This window comes from Molothrus aeneus, chromosome 14, assembly GCF_037042795.1.
Source record: "Molothrus aeneus isolate 106 chromosome 14, BPBGC_Maene_1.0, whole genome shotgun sequence".
NCBI classification, from domain to species: domain Eukaryota; kingdom Metazoa; phylum Chordata; class Aves; order Passeriformes; family Icteridae; genus Molothrus; species Molothrus aeneus.
The window spans coordinates 17,147,636-17,164,961 of NC_089659.1; the positions used below are offsets into that span (position 1 = coordinate 17,147,636).

Sequence of the window (17,326 nt, forward strand, 5' to 3'; positions counted from 1 at the left end):
TGATTTTAATAATTGGATATTGATGTAGTTTTGGACTTTAATAGTCCTAATTTTTAAAAATATGATACCTTTTTCTTTGAGCTTGGTATAGCAGTGATAGAACATCACCACAGTGTGTTTGTTCTACTCTAATTCAACTCTGAATCCAAGTATCAAGAAATGGTGTTGTGTTTCTAATCTGAAACAGACACCTGAACTCTTCTACTCCCTTTACTACTTTTCTGAGATCTTCTTAAGGAAGAAATAACAAGTTCTGTAATAAGGTAAAGGCTCAGGTGGGACCAGAGGGAGCCTTTTGAATAAAGAACAGATTTAGATTCTACCTTCACATCCTGCTCCATTGGGTGGTTACAGCTTTTATATTCCACTTTTCAAGGTATGATTTGACAGCTACTAAATGAAGAGGATAATGAACAGTGCTAATATTTAAATGACACCATTAATATTTGGTGTGTTGGACAAAAAAAGCAGGTGTATTTGAGTGCATAGACAGCCAGATGAAGAAAAGCAAGTTTAAAGTTCTTTTTCCCCTCCTCCCCTCCATCTTGTCCATCTGGGCCATTTGCCTTCCTAGTTGGGAAGTCAGCAGCACAGACAGCAATGCATTCTCTTGAAAGCTGGGAAAATGGCTTGGCAAGCTCCACGTTACCTTCTGTCAAACAATTTGATTTGTTCTTAATTTATATATATATTTTTTTCCCCCCCCAACCTCTTTAAAAGTGTGAGTGAGTGCTGGAACCTGTGAAAGCTCCTTTAGGCTGGGGCTGCTCAGCTCAGCCTTGTGTGTTTTGTGTTTCCCCAGTGCTCCAGGCTGGAACACTGTGATTCCAGAAATGCCTGGGAAGTGCCTCCTGCACTGTTCTGTTGCCATAGTATCCCTATCAGAGCTATGGCACAAGTGACAGGCAACGTACAGCTATGGCTTTATAAATAGGATTCTGGAAGAACAGCACTCTCCTCACAGCTGAAGATATTCTGTTCTATCCAAGCAGCAAACTTGTGTCACGTTGGGATTTTTTTCTCCTTGAAGGCCTACAGCTCTGGATAGGCCTTCAAAACTGTTGCTGGAGTTATTTTGAAAGAAAAAGAAATTAAAAAAAACCAAGTGCATTGTACAGAAGTTCAAGCACTGTAAACTGTTGTTGGGTTTTTTTTTCCTGCTAAGCTAACACTGTCTATTACATATCTGTACCCTTTAGTCACTCAGGAAAATCTGTGACAGCAAAAGTCACCACAAAACTCATGTTAGCATTTATCTAACATGGTTTATAAGTGTGCTGTGCTGTTTTTTCATGCTTTGAAGTATTTTCTTTACTATGGCACAAGAAGAATTTCAATAGAGTGGTTCAAACTTGGTTTAAAGTAAAAGTATGCATAGGAATGTAATGCAAAGTTCCACCCTGCAGCTTTCCTTACAAAACTCTTTGAGTCCTGCTGCTGTCATTTTATAATCCCTGGAAACTCCACTGCAGATAAAACTGGGGTTAAAGGCTTATAATTTAGTTTGAATATAAAGTATCTCCTGGCATGATCTCAACTTTCAGAATTGATTCAGGAATATTGTTGATGAACTCTATAGACTGTTGCATTTACATTCTCATATTGCTTTGAAAAAAAAAATCCTTAATGTATTTATTTGGAAGATTTATATGCCTGTTTATAAAATATTTTAATATCATTATCATTTATAAGTAATACTTGCATCAATATTGCCATAGAAGAATTTGGGATAGGGGCTAGAATTTGGTTTATATTTATGGTTGGTGTTGGGTTTTTTTTTTTTCATTTCCTCCCCTCAGAAATGTAAATTTAAAATATTATTCTATAAACATCAGGATTTGAAGGGTTTTATAACCCTGTTGTGTTATTTTTCATTTTAATTTGCAATAGAGAGGAAGAAATGGCAAAATAGTTCCTTCTAGTATGCACAAAACATGCAACCACTCTGATTTTTCTTTTTTTTTTAGGACAGCATTTAAATATCAACTTCTTACTGTGACCCATACATTTTTATTTGTGTTTTCCATAGGAAACCATGTAAATATGTTTATTTTAGTAACAATAGATACAAAGATGTGCTGTCCTGAAGTAGGACTCTCTGCAGGTTGAATGCATGTGGGCAGTTTCTTCAGTGGGATGGCAATTACTGGAGCTGCATTTAAAGAGATGCTGTTAATAAATCACATAATAATTTATAAATACATTTGTATTATTTATTATAGATCTATAATAGATATTCATAATATATGTATTATAAAATAGAGATTATACATTATATATTTATATATTATATATATATATAGAATAAGTTATAGAATAAGTTAATAAATCAAATAATAACCAGTTAATAAATCAAAGTTATTAAATCAAATTATAACAGCCAGACTAATCCACTTGTGGACTATCACCAAGCCATTCACTGGGCTCACAGTGCTGCCATGGTGTTGCCATAATGATGATCAGGAGCTGCTGGAGATTCCCTCATTTGCATATTTAGAATGTGATGTTTGAATGGTTTATAAAAAGCTGTTGGTCCATTGCTTCCCTCTGGGCACCTGGCAGGTGCTGCTTTGGGTGTTGTGACCCCCTGAAGTGCAGTGATAAATCAGGGAACTCCTGAAATGCCATTCCCTGGTCAGCAATCCCCCCCAGCTTCATTGATTTATTCAGGGAGCAAAGCCTTTTTCCCTAAGTGAGGACTTGCAGCATTTTTACTTCATGCCTAATCACAAAAATGCTATTTTCTGCTTTTGTACAATCCTGAAGCCAGAAGGTGCTGTCCAGTTAGTGGTGCTGAAGTGGGGATGCGCCTTGCAGGTGGAGTTGGAATGTTCTGTGTCTGTCACTGCCTTCCACCCCTGTGCTTGAATGGAATAGCAATATTAATTGTTCCTAACCTGTTTCACTGCAAAATCAAGGCTTTAGTCTAAATTCCCCTGCAAGTGGCACTGCTGACAGGCAGTGACTAACAGGTGGAGGCAATTACTGGCACCAGGAATTTCTTCAACCACTGCAACTTGATCTGCAGAAGTAAATCAATCTGTGCTATGACAGGGAGAATAAAATGAGAAGAGACAGGGAACAGAATTACACTTTTACCTGCACAGTAAAAAGAATGTAGATGTCTTGGCACAGGTATATTTGAAACAGATGCTATCCTAAGATTTCATTTGTGAGAAAAATCACTTTACGTGGAACTCTTGAACATTTACCTTAGAGAAATGCTATCCTAGCAGATCCTAAATTCTGGAATGGCAGGATTATGTAAAAAATAGGCAAATATTCTATACATAGAGTTCAATAGAGTGATTTATCTCTTAAAAATTCTTGGCTGAAGGCTGAATGCAGCTACAGAGATATCTGTGTGCACCTGTAAGTCCTCTTATTCCACTTCCATCTTTCTCGAGGTTGTTAACAGCCTCAAGGCAAGAATATATTGTTATTCAGAAACCAGCTTGGAAAGTACAGGTTTTCCAACAAGTTTGTACCTCTCTTTAAAGCTATTGGTGTTCCAGAGTATTGTGAACAGGCATCATCAAATTTAAAATTATACGAAATTTTTTTGCAATTCCCTAGACAGATTTCCACACATTGTTGGCTGAAGTTCACCAGACTCCATTTAGATAATAACACTTTCTTGCCAGTTTAGGTTCCTGAATTAAAAATATCCAGATTTCTTTGTTGTTGTTAACAAACATTACATAATTTTGTCAGTGCAAAACTTGGGGGGAGAATTAAGACAAATGTTCTTCTATTCCCATATCTAAGCAAGAGGTATAAAAAGATCTGGTTCTCAGCAGATGGTTGCTTGCAAACTTCTTGCCTACTTTTTCTCTTAGGAAACAGAAAAAAAATGAGGACAATGTGGCAGAGAGATCAAAGGAAGACATTTTCCTAAGGGGCAAAGGAAAATCTCATGCTGGAAATAGGGGATTCCTGTACTTATTTCTTCATTCACTTATTATTATCCCGCCCTAAAATTCTTACCTCAGTATTTAATTAAGATTTTCAAGTAAAAAGTTTTGCAAAAATTTTATCCATATTTAGGAAGGATGGAGTCAAATGTGACTTTACTAATGAGGCTTTCAAACAGTTCACATTGTTGGAGCAGGGATGGAGCTCCTTTAGCTCTCACTGCTTTAGGAGCACAATATTCTGTTGCTCTGTTTTTTCAAGTTTTTCTAAGCCTTCTGATGTTCACATTCTTGTAATAAACTTTCTCATATACTTTATGTAAATAACTTATTGTTTTGCATTCTTTTATAGAAAAAGAGAAAATTGATAAACTGTTGCTGTGTCCAGTGTCATTGGAGAGGTGGCACTGTCATCCTCCAATCCACTGTCACTTTTAGAAATCTATAAATGCTAGAGCCAGAAATTAAACACCCTCTTTTTTACCTTAGAAAGTTCAATGTCTGTGTTGTTCAATTTTGTGCCCTAGAGCAAGCAACAATATTCTGCGACTTTTAAAGGATTTTCCTTTCCCTTTTCCCAGCTCCTCCTGGCGTTCTCCACGGATCCTCATTAGTCATTCTGGAGATGGACTTGCTGTCTGGAACCTACCTCCTGGCAGTCCTGTTGGCCTGCATCGTGTTCCAATCTGGCGCGCAGGAGAAGAATTACACCGTGCGGGAAGAGCTGCCCGAAAATGTCCTCATTGGCAACCTGCTCAAGGATCTCAACCTAACGCTGGACCCCGACGTGCCCCTGTCCTCCCCGCTGCAGTTCAAGCTGGTGTACAAGACCGGGGACGTGCCCCTGGTGAGGGTGGAGGAGAACACGGGGGAGATCTTCACGGCCGCCAACCGCATCGACCGCGAGAAGCTGTGCGCCGGCATCTTCAGCGAGAACCGCTGCTTCTACGAGGTGGAGGTGGCCGTGCTGCCGGATGAGGTGTTCAGGCTGGTCAAGATCAGGTTCCTGATCGAGGATATAAATGACAACGCCCCCCTTTTCCCCTCGACAGTCATTAACATCTCCATCCCGGAGAACACGGCCATTAATTCCCGCTACTCCGTCCCGTCTGCCATTGACCCGGACATCGGGGTGAACGGGATCCAGCATTATGAGCTGCTCAAGGTGGGTTTCTTTCATCCTTCTCTGGTGCTGTGTGTGTTGCTGTCCTCCCACGAGTGTTGCCAGTCCTCAGCAACCCGTGAGAAGCCCAGGGCTGTGTGCTGCACGCAGTGACAGGAAGCCAAAGCTGTGAGCTGCAGTTGTGCTACGGTGCGGGTCCGTGTCAGAGTGTGAATCCGTGGCCCTGAGTTTGTTCTGGTGCATCTCATCCTCACTCTGTGGGAAGCTGTTTATGTTCATGTGTAACAGTGTGAGGGAACATCCAGGAGCTCTGCAGCAGCAGCACTCAGGGTGTTTGTACACTTTGGCTGACAGTCTTCCTGGCCTACTAAAAACATGTCCTGATTCCCACTGGGAATCAGGCAATGACAGTGCCAATTGCCAGAAGGGTTTTGTGCTGGGTTTATGCCTCCCATTTTTATGGAGACAGCCTTTTTTTGTGCCTCTCTTGCACAACTGGTGGACTTGAGCAGTAGAACTTGGCCCAGAAGCTGATGTGATGCTCACCTCTGCATCGCTGAGCTTTTCCAGAGGGAAGGAGTCTCTTTGTCAGAGCAGCTTTGTAATGTCTGGGCAGGAGCAGCTCCAAATGTGCCTTGCGGAGTGCAAGGAGAGCAGTGCCAGTGACCTTGTAAGAGCAGATATTTCATATTCTTGCTTCTTTTATTCTTTCTAGCAACTAACGGGGGACCAGGGGACAGAAGAATAACATAAACATGTGATGTTTATATAAACAGGAGTGTGTGATTTCTGAATAAATGGTCACTTTTGTTTGAGTTTACTGAAACAAACTTAAGAAAAGGAAAGAAACTTACCCTGAAATGTTGGGGGAAGCTGAAATTGCCCTCAATTCCTTTGATTTGGAATAAGGAACTATTTTGTGGTTTGGCTGCTCAGCAACCAATCTGACCCTCCTTAGTGCCAGAAGAACATAGATTATATTATCCAATATATTGCTTGACTGACATATTGCTTGACTGACTGCACAGCTGATATTCACTGATAGCAGTACTTACTGGCAATTTAATAAAAATAAAGCTCTGCCTTTTTTTAGGCTCTTTTAAATTGCTTGGAACCTGAAGTAATTGTGGCAGTGTGGGTGCTAAGGAGTGACAAAGATATAAAAATCTCTTTCAGGAAAGTGCATCGCACTGGGCATTTCTGGCTAGCTATCCAATAAATAAATAAATAAAAAAGATCCCACACATGTCTGTCTGCTCTCAGCACAGCCAAGCAACTTAAAACATTCCAAGACTGGTTGGAACATACCAAACATACCAAGAATTTATTATATTTAATATATATTTATATAATATAATATAATATATTTAATATATATAATATATATTTATTATATTCCAAACATACCAAGAATTTACTATATATAATATATATTTTTATATATTTATATATATAATATATATTTTATATATATAATATATATTTATTATATTCCAAACATACCAAGAATTTACTATAATGTTTGAAGTTTTTGCAGTAAGCTCTTTAAAAATTTTCCTGGGTTATAGGAGAGCAGGTGTATCTACAGGTGTGGGTTTTGTCTGGGGTTTTTTAGCTAAGCAGAAGCACCCAGTAGGGCAGAGTGTTCTTTGTGTGGCATATTCAATGAGATTTTGGGGAAGGAATAACAGCATATTAAATAAATAACAGTAGGAGTAGGAAATAATGAAAAAAGGCAGAGTTGCACACAAAATGGGACAAAATAATACCCAGTCTGAACAGAGAAATGTGAGTTATCCAAAAGTGCTGTTATTGCAGGAAAAGGAAAAGTGTAGAAAATGGCAAAATCAGGAGTCCTTGGGCCTGATGAGCAACAGTTCAGATCACCACAATAACAGTCCTGCTTTGTGAGCTTGTTTTTGGCCTGGCATTCAGAGAGAGAATGTAGCACATCAGCAGAGTGGGAACACATTTGTGTCATCATCTGAAATCCAGCCTGCAGTTCTGGGCAAGGTGAGAGGGTCTGCCTGAGAGGTTTTCCATCAAAAACTGTGCAAATATCTTAATATTCTTAAGTATACATTAATATTCTTAAATAGATCTTAATATTCTTAAATATTAAGTATCTTAGTAATCTTAAATAACTTAAATATCAAATTATCTAATTTTTAAATAGAGAAAAAATGAATGAAAAAGGACAAGTTACATATTTATTCAAGTGTCTCTGAAACTGCTTTTGCCACACAATGGAAAAGAAGGTGGTGAGGTTGAGCACACACTGGTATGGACTGGAAGTTCTGAAATCTTGTGCTGCATGTGCTGCAAACAAAATAATTTGTGAAATCACAGCCCTGTTGGCAGATCTTCTGAAAGAATTAATTGCATTTTTCTCTTGAATGCCTGTTGGTCAGGTATTTTTGGAGTTATGGATCTGCTGCCTTTAAATGAGCCAGCAATTTCACACACCTTGGAAATGATCTGTAAAAAAACCAAAAAGAAATTTCTGACAGCCAGACACCATTTGGAATAGTATTTCCAGATGTTATTAGACCAGTAATTTTCAGAATGTTAATATCAAAAGTAATCATAAAATAAATAAAAAAAGAAACAGAAACAAAAAGTCAACAAACCCAACCAGTGGAAATACAGGATTCTGGTGAGCAGGCAGGAAATGCAGCCAGTATTTCCTACTGCAGGGGAGCTCCAGGAAGATAATTAGAGGATTAAACACCTTTCCTATGAGGAAAGGTTGAAAGAATTGGGATTCTTCAGCCTGGAGGCTCCAGAGGAACTTTGGACAAGGCCTTTATTGAAGCCTTTCAGTAGCTGGAAGGGCTGCAAGAGGGACTTTGGACAAGGCCTGGAGAGACAGGACAGGGGGGAAAGGCTTTGTTCTGATGGAAAGTTGGTTTAAATTGGATATTGGGAAGAAATCCTTCCCTGTGAGGGAGGGGAGGCCCTGGCACAGGTGCCCAGAGATGCTCCTGGATCCCTGCAGGGTCCCAGGCCCGGCTGGACGGGGTTTGGAGCAGCCTGGGACAGTGGAAGGTGTCAGGGCTGGAACCAGGTGATTTTTAAGGTCCCTTCCAACCCAAACCATTCTGGGTTTTGTGATATCCAAGGATGCATCCCTGGGGAAGGCTGGAGGAGGAAAGGAGGAGTCGGCAATGCTGGAACACCAGGAGGAGGTGACGGCCCAGGCACACCAGGGTGGTGCTGCCTTTGCTGCCTTTCCTCCCCAGATGTGCTCTGTGTGCACTGTCCTGCTCTGCTCTCTGGGCTGGGCTTTGGATTTTTCTTCACCTGAAGATGCTGAGATGTTCTGGCTCCTGAGAGTGTTGACCTTTTCCTTCCTTTTATGAGCAGCAAACAGGGGGGGCTGCAGCACAGGGAGCTGCTGAGTAGGAGCATCCTCTGAGCAGGATGGTCTAGCAGGGCTGGGATTTTGGGAAGGGATTTTGGGAAGGGATTTTGGAAGCACCTGGTATGACCTGGATGGGCAGGGCAGCTTGGAGGTGGTGGAGGAGTGGGGGCTGACAGGATGAGGGAATCCTAGAAAGGATTTCCACAGAGGAGTGGGGGCTGACAGGATGAGGGAATCCTAGAAAGGATTTCCACAGAGGAGTGGGGGCTGACAGGATGGGGGAATTCTAGAAAGGATTTCCACAGAGGAGTGGGGGCTGACAGGATGTGGAAATCACTTCATAGAAGCAGAAAATTTGGTGCTTTTAGTGTAGGTGCAGCCACAGAGTGAAATGTGTTGTTCTGTATTTTGGACAGAAAGGAATCAAAAATTGACAAAATGTGAAATGAAGAGAAAGATTTGCAGTTGTAGTTGGCTTTTGAAACAAATTTAGCCAAGATTTTCTCATTGCCTGTATGAAGCCAGGCCTATCTTGCCAAACAACAGGAAAATAGAGACTTTGTCCATAACAAATTCTAAAAAAGAGGGAACTTCCCACTAGGAACTGAGCTGACCCGTTTATAGGTATTTAACACATTTTCAGCACCTCTGTAGCTCCTTGGGAAGGTAACACCCATGTGTTGCAATATTTCCTCACTTTGTTACACTTACCTTACTGCCCCTCTCACGGGGTGTGGAAAAGGTCGAATATAATTTTTGCATTTGGTTTCTTTTGCAAACTAGATAAGAAATAATAAAATCTTTAAACTAAATGACATATTTTCTTTTTTCTTTTTTTTTTAATATTTTTCCTCTCATTAAAACTCCTTAAAACAGTAGAAAACAAAGCTTTGTAAAGAAACATATTCTTGTATTTTGGATTCAGTGGAAGCTTTGTAAAGCAGGGTTTGATTTATCTAAAACAAGACAGAGCTTTAATTACCACACTGATTAACACTCACTTTTTGCCTGCCTGCATTTTATCAAGGTGCACCTGAACAGAAAATAACTTCTTTATGTGTAACTGATTCATGGCACCTCATCCTCAAAACTCTCTGTGGCTCTGATTTTTTCAGCCCTGTTTGAAACACATGAACTCTAAAAAGGCAGCAGTTTTACTGTTAATAGAAAAGAAGAGACAGTCACGCAGAGCTTCTCGCTGTTCCCAAAGCTGCTGTGCATGGCATTATAAAAGATTGTGTTTCTCTGCTGAGATGCCCCAAGGTGACCATAGAGGGAGTGACATTAAGGTTTCACATGATAAACAGTGTTTGCTGAGAACCAGGGGAGGAGGGAGAACTTAGATATTATTTAACAATAGAAGAAAATTCATTTAGAATGAGAAATAGCTGGATTGGGGAAGAGGATGGTGTAAAAGTGATGATGGGAGCTGGGAAGTGCAGCTAAGACAAGAAATAAATGGCCAGGTGGAAACCCAACCAGTTTTGTCTCAGCTGAGATAACTACTTTAAGTATAAACAGGAAATGATAGGAAAAAAGAGCTGGGCATTCATAAATAGAAGTAGTTTGTGAAAACAGTGGGTTGCAAGAGCAAATTGTGCATTGAAACCTTAATAAACAGTGATTTCTGATTGGGGATGAATCTACAAACCCTCATGTTCTGCTTGAACCCGGGGGGCAGCCCAGCCTCCAGGGCTTTGTTCCCCTCTTCAGGGCAGTGCCATTGTTGACAGTGTGACATAAAATGTGCATTGTGCCAGGCAGGGCCACCACGGTGCCATAAGTACCTGCTTGCTGCTGTTGATTGCACTGTGCCAGCACACTGGCATCTGAGCTCAAGGCAAGCTGATATTTAGTATTACCTGATTAATACACTTCGTATTTAGAGGTGTCACAGGCCTCTGCTTTGACTGCAGAGATTTTAATGTGAAGCATTTCTTTGTTCTCTTAAATGTTAAAAAGGCAAGCTGGTTCAGAACGGGTTTTGAATAGAAAAGGACTCGCACAAGGGCGTGTTTTAAATAATATTTTTATTAATTGATTGCTTAGCATTTCTTGTCAGCTAGGTATACCATGTACACTAGAATTTGCAGCAGGAGCTGAACGTGTTCTTCTGTGAGCTGATCCTGTGTGCTAATATTTTCTTCTTTTAATCCTTTGCAGTTTGGGGGAAATTAGATTGGTGTTGCTGTTCCATTTCTCTTACCTGTTACAGTAATGTTGCTGTATTTACCTATCAGAAGCAGCTGGTGCATCCCTTCTAGGATAATATGATAATCTCTTTGTAGCTGTCAGTTCATCCCTCTGTAGTCTGACAAAATAGATTCCTGCTCAGCCTCACACCACGCCAGCCTTGCCTCTGATGAGGAGAGTTTCATCTGGCTGCTCTAGATCATCTTTGTGGTGCCTTTCAATGGAAGATATCCCCTTTTTCTGATACAGTTTGTCAATTCCATGACCCATGGAAGATGGAAATCACAGTTCTTCATCACACTTCAAGCATCATATTTCATGTTTGCAGCTGGTTATTTCTGAGCCTCGCAGCAGTCCTGGATCAAGTAACTCATATCACTGTCAAGATCAAGAGTGGAAGATGTGTTTTATGTAGAAATAAATCTAGGCGGGCACTTAGAATTATAGACTGAGACTAGATTTGTAGTTAAGGGTGTATCAGAAAGTCATAGGAATGAAATCTTTGTTGATAATCCTGTGGTAAGCAGGGATACAAATGTGAAAATCAAAAGTGTAACAGTGGAGGAGGCCAAGAACCTTTGTTGTTTTTGATGTTGTTTGTTGGTCTGTTTGGTCTGTAATGGTCTGTTTGTTTTTAGGGATGCACCTGTGGGGTTCAGTGCACAGAGAAACAAGACAGAATGGTTCATGTCCCTGCAAACTCAGTGCACTGTGACACAAACTTTGATTATTTTTTTTTTAGCACCTGATCAACCTCAGTGTCCCAAACAGGAGCTGCTTGGGCCTCTCATCCCTGTCCTTTCCTGCGCTCTCATTCCACACAGAGGGAGCCAAAGCAGCGCCCTCCCTTTGAGGGTATCTCAAACCATGTCCCATGGCCTGTCACGCTGGAGTTCTGTGGATTGAACCAGCGTGGGTGATTCTCTGTGGGGCTTCAGCAGCAGCACAGGGCAGGGCAGGGCTTTGTTGGCCCCTTCAGTCGCTCACAGGAAGCCTGGGGTGCTTTTGCCAACATCTGCAGTCTGAAAAATCTGCCGACACAGAGCTTTTTTTCTGCTTGTAAATAGATATTTATTAATATTGCCAGGTTTTACTGAATGTTGTCGTTAAACACTCATACAAATAAGGAATTTCAACTTAATTTTTCTTACTATTTTTACAAATCAAAAATTATTTGTGAATTTGTTGTAACCCTCTAAGAACAAAATATTCTTGCACTTTCTGATTGCTTTTTTTTATTGCCAACCCTTTCTAGTGTAAGGGGAATATGGCTGATGGGATGATAGCTACTCAAGATACTGAGAATTTTTGTTTTACAGACTGATATATACTCAGGAAAATGCATTATTCAGATAGGAGATTTCTTGACATCCTCATAGACAAGAAAGAGATCTTTTCAGTATTTTTCTCGTCTCATTTAGGAAACATTAGTTGTTCAGTGATATTTCAAGATCAATTGCCACAAAAATAAAATTACACTCATATTGATGGCACAGGTGACAATAGCACTTAGTTGCCTAAAACTGAGAAATCATGTGAAGCCAGATCCTGGATCTGACACTGCTTACAGACAGGGTAAAAATAAGATGCATGTTAAAAAAGCATTTGAGGGTTGTTTTTTATTTTTAATTATTATTGGTTTCTTTTCCTTCTCACTCTCATATAGCTTAGACTAAAATTTTGAGTTTCTGCTTGGAGAGGGGATGGTTTGGTTTTTGGTTTTTTTTTTTACTTCACAATCCCCTGGAAAAAGTCCAAGCCCACCTGGGTGTGGTGATGTGCAGCTGTTTTGGCAGAGGGCTTGGAGCAAGACCTCATCCCAGCCTGTGCCTCCCTGGGCTCCTCAGCACAATTTGCAGCCCTGGCTGATCCCAGCCTCACTGGGAGCTCTCAGCAGGATTGAACTGCAGATATTTGGGGCTCAGCACTGTTCATTCTTCCTCATTTTGTGTGCCAGCATGGAAAAGGAAGTTTATGGGTTTAGGGAACTCAAAAATAGGTTTTTTTGAGGGAGTTTTTTTGCTTTGGAGTTGAGCTCCAGTCAAGCTCTAAGGTCACTCTCTAGTGCTGGTAATTTAATAAATAGGGAGAGCTGGAGATGTTGTCTTTCTAAGGTAATTTTTAGCTGCCCTTTAAAAGAGAGGCTTTTTTTAGGACAGGCTGTCTTTTGCCAGTGACAAGTACTTTTGAGTGGTACTTTTGTACTATACCAAGTACTATACTTGGAATAGTACAAAAGTGGTACTTTTGTACTATACCAAGTACTTTTGTACTATACCAAGTACTTTTGTCCTATATTCCACAGTGGGGGAATAGGTCAGACCCAAAACATCTTTCCTCTTTCATTTGCTGATGGAAGTTCAGTGTTTTGGTTAAAGTTAACACATCCTCGGTTTTTTCATGGGGATGGTCCCCCCTACATGCTTTTCCCCTGAGAAGCTCTTAATTATCATCTGAAGCTTTTACATCACCTTTGCAAAATAAGTCTATTTTCATTATTTTGTGCTGTAGCTGGAAATCCACCTGCTTCCAAATCCTCCACCCCATTTGCTCATTTGTCTCGCAATCCAAAATACCAAGGAAATGATTCTTTCGAGCAGATTTTGTGCTAGAATAAAAACACTGCTCAGTGCTAACTTGTCTAGAGAGATCTGGACAGACAAGTGGTCATCTGTGCAGATTATTTTGAAAAAGTCACCGGGTCTGAGCTTTAAAAGGGAAAACTGATTTGCATTGCTGCAGCTGTGACTTGGTGTCAGTGAGGAGATAAAACCCTGCTCCTGACTGCTGGTGGTGAGTCAGGAGTCAAGGTAATTGCCTCTTGTTGCTTGATACAAGGCTCCTTTAGGCTGGTTTATGGCACTATTGCTGTAAAACTGTCAGCTCCCGTTACCCTGACGTCCCTCTGGGGATTCAGGGAGGACTGGAGGAGAAAGTCTTGCTGCAGGCACAGCAAGTTCAGTGAGTTAGGCTGAGGGACAAGTTGGTGTCTCTTTCTTCCTGCATGCCAGGCTCTGATTTTCACACGAGCTGTCAGGGAACAATAATGTAGAAGTTAGCATGTTTCAGAGAGGAGAGGATGATAGGCTGGGCTGCGAGGCACCCATCTGTCAAACACAGAGCTCCTCTTCATCTGCCTCAGCTCAGCACCATCTCTAGCTGATGTCCACACACATCAGCTTTAGCTCAGATGTGGGGATGCCTCCTGAGCACACAGGGCTGTTTACACAAGTCTGTGTGTGTGGCAGCACAGAGTTAAAGGAACATTTTCCCAGCAGCCATCGAGGAAAAAACTCTTTTAATTTATAAGAAATTGCCAATTATATGATCTCTCGTAACTCCAGTAAAAGCACTAAAATACCCCTTGTAAGTGAAATTATACTCTGGTTTGATAGATGCATGATATTGGGACTACAAACAATAATGTAGAAGTTAGCACATTTCAGAGAGGAGAGGATGATAGACCCGGGCTGTGAGGCACCCATCTGTCAAACACAGAGCTCCTCTTCATCTGCCTCAGCTCAGCACCGTCTCTAGCTGATGTCCACACACATCAGCTTTAGCTCAGATGTGGGGATGCCTCCTGAGCACACAGGATCAGGATTTGTGTACACAGTCTGTGTGTGTGGCAGCACAGAGTCAAAGGAACATTTTCCCAAAGCCATCAAGGAAAAAACTGTTTTAATTTATAAGACATTCCGAATTATAAGATCTCGCATGCTCTCTATTGATGATAAACCCAGTAAAAGCACTAAAATATCCCTTGTAAATGAAATTGTACTGTGGTTTGCATAGATGCATGATATTGGGACTGCAAACAGCACAATGAGAGAAAATAACAATAAAAAAACTTAGAATATATAAGTTAGCACGTTTCAGAGAGGAGAGGATGATAGACCCGGCTGTGAGGCACCCATCTGTCAAACACAGAGCTCCTCTTCATCTGCCTCAGCTCAGCACCATCTCTAGCTGATGTCCACACACATCAGCTTTAGCTCAGATGTGGGGATGCCTCCTGAGCACACAGGGTCAGGATTTGTGTACACAGTCTGTGTGTGTGGCAGCACAGAGTCAAAGGAACATTTTCCCAGCAGCCATTGAGGAAAAAATTGTTTTAATTGATAAGAAATTGCCAATTACATGATCTATCCTGCTCTCAATTGATAACCCCAGTAAAAACAGTAAATACCCCTTCTAAATGAAATTACACTCTGTTTGCATGGATGACTGATATTGGGACTGCAAACATGCACTGCCATGTGAAGTTACAAAAGGGAACAGAAGTGCATTCAGGACAGATGATGCTGCACCCTTCATTTTTCCTACTGTCTGAAAATCTACCCTGTTTTCAAGGTGCCATACTTCTGTACATCACTAAAGAAAGAGGTGGGAGCCTTTTTCAAATACCATAACAGCTTTGCCATGGTGTTGGGGCATTATTTTTACATATTCAGTGGTTTTTTCTGTGAATAGAGATGCCTGCCTGTCTGTGGCCCTTATTTTATCATTAAAAAATAACCTGAAACAGGTGCCTGAATTTCAGACCATTTATTTATAAATTTCATTAGTGCATCTGCTTGATACAGTGATCCTCTTGTACCCAAAGGCATTTAAACTTTTTTTGGTAATTTTTGTAGTTACAAGTCAGCAATAGCTGTCACCACCCAGGCAAGAAACATTTTAAAGACCATTATTTTTTCAATCAAATAAAAACACTTATCACAAGCTCTTCAAGAGTATCAGCTGATGGTTACTGCATGTACTGTAAAAGTTCTTTGGATCCACTGCAATTCTTGTTTCAGAACAACTTTGCAAGGATTGCTTTTTTCTGTTTCTATGACTTATTGCAATGGCTGCATCAATGCATGGCTTACTTGTATTTTGTCATGAGAAACCTTGAATTAGGTTTTCAGCAGATCCTATTATTACTCACATCATTAAAAATTCCAAGTTTTTACGGAATAGCTGTCTTTTCTCACTTGTACTTGTGAGGTTATCAAAAAATTCTGCTATTTTCAAGATGCTGAGTAAATAAAAGAAAACTAAAAGGTGAATATTAATTGCAAAAGATTTTTCTTTTGTCCAACTCACTTTTCATTTTTCATCACATCTAAGGGGGGAGGTGAAGATTTGAAAATTTCCAATTTTTATAATATGTTTTGAAAATAGGAGAAGTAGTTTCAGTTTTTCCTGATTTAAGTTGTCCTAAAATACACAATTAAAATATTAAAGTAGCTTTTAAGTTCTTGATTTTATATTTACTTTAAGCTTTCTAATATTGGATTTCACTAATGAAGATTTAAATATCCTAGGTAGTTTTTCCCCAAATACACTGTATGGAACACTTCCCTTCCATTTAAGAAGAAAGAGCTATCAAAAATATATTTAAATCAAGTGTCAGCTACGGTTCATGGCACTTGACTGCATTAGTACGGTTATTTTTATTCCTGAAAGAAAGGTATATTGCAAAATAATTTATATTCTCTAACCCAGAAACATAATTGGTCTGAACACTTAAGTCCTGTGGAGCTTTTGAAGCTGGGACATGTAGCAAAGACTGTTTCAGACAATTCTGAAGAAACAAAAAGCAACATTGCTAAAAGAAATGAGTTCTGAGTCATCAGCTCTCAGGATTGAAATACATTTTTCTCTCATTGTGCTGTAATTGCTGGCTCTATTAATGTGATGTGTTCTTGCTTTGGTTATTGCTGATGTTCCAAAGTCAAATAATTGTAGTTTTTTTCCTCTGCTTTTTCAAGCAAATTGACGTTTTCTAGGGGTTTTTTTCTTTTCTTTTGAGTCAGGATATTCCTCTGTGCTTTTCAGACTGGGATATTATATGGCTTTTTCACTGGAAGAATACATTTTCCTTTTCATCCTAAGCCCAGCCATATAATTTCATCCTCATTTCCATTAGGTGTATTTGAAGATAATTTATTGCAGCAGATTTAGAGGTATAAACAAAGGAGTAACTTGTGTTTTGTTCCTCATTTTCTTTCCCCTCTAATATCAAAAATAGTACTCTGGCACTTGCACATGACTTTTTTTGTGAATTGGTATTTGTTGGGAAAGCCAAGAACTATTGTGGATACCATAATTTGAAAGTCAGTCTTAAAAATAGAGCCTAAAATACTGATAGAACTTTCCTATCACCTTTTATTGTTTTACCATAAATGGCTTCACACTCTTTATTGCTTTACATAAATGAAGTATTTGTCCAGGTTGAATATCCAAGATACTTACTCTGCTTGTACCATATCAGAACTCAAATGAGTTCCTGGAAGTTCCCAGATTGCCTGCTGCTTTGTAAGATTCTACATTAAAGCTTATTTTTAAATTCTGAGGTAGTCCAGCCCCTCCCTCATAAAAACCTTTCATTTGAATAATTCAAACCTTCAACTGCCAGCATCATCCAGAGCTTGGCAATGAAGTTCAGTGTCTGAGTGGACCTTTGGCAAAGCTAAAGAGAAAAACCTGTTAGCGTGTGTGTGTGTGTGTTTTAATATCTGCCTCTGAGATTTTTTTATTGTCTGGGTTTTGAAGTGCATTCTGTGAAGATGTTATGACCTTTGCTGGGCACCTTAATTTATCATCTGAACTGGGCTTTGGTCTTCTCAGTCTTTGCTTGTCTCTGTTTCCAAAGTCTGCATCTTCCCCACAAGGGGGAAGAGGAGGGGCAGGCGCTGATTTCTGGGCTGGCCCAAGTGTGGCCTGGCAGCACGAAACTGAATT

The 17,326-nt window shown here is 40.0% G+C and overlaps 1 protein-coding gene across 3 annotated transcripts in view; it reads left to right on the forward strand.

The window, feature by feature from the left end:
• Positions 1-17,326, forward strand: part of PCDH11X (protocadherin 11 X-linked) — a 427,533-nt gene that overhangs the window by 39,989 nt on the left and 370,218 nt on the right. For all 3 annotated transcript variants that reach the window (XM_066559811.1, XM_066559812.1, XM_066559813.1), the window contains exon 2: positions 4,496-5,079. In XM_066559811.1, the coding sequence (XP_066415908.1) occupies positions 4,540-5,079 (540 nt within the window). In that variant the 5' untranslated portion in view covers positions 4,496-4,539. The remainder of the gene's footprint in view (positions 1-4,495; positions 5,080-17,326) is intronic.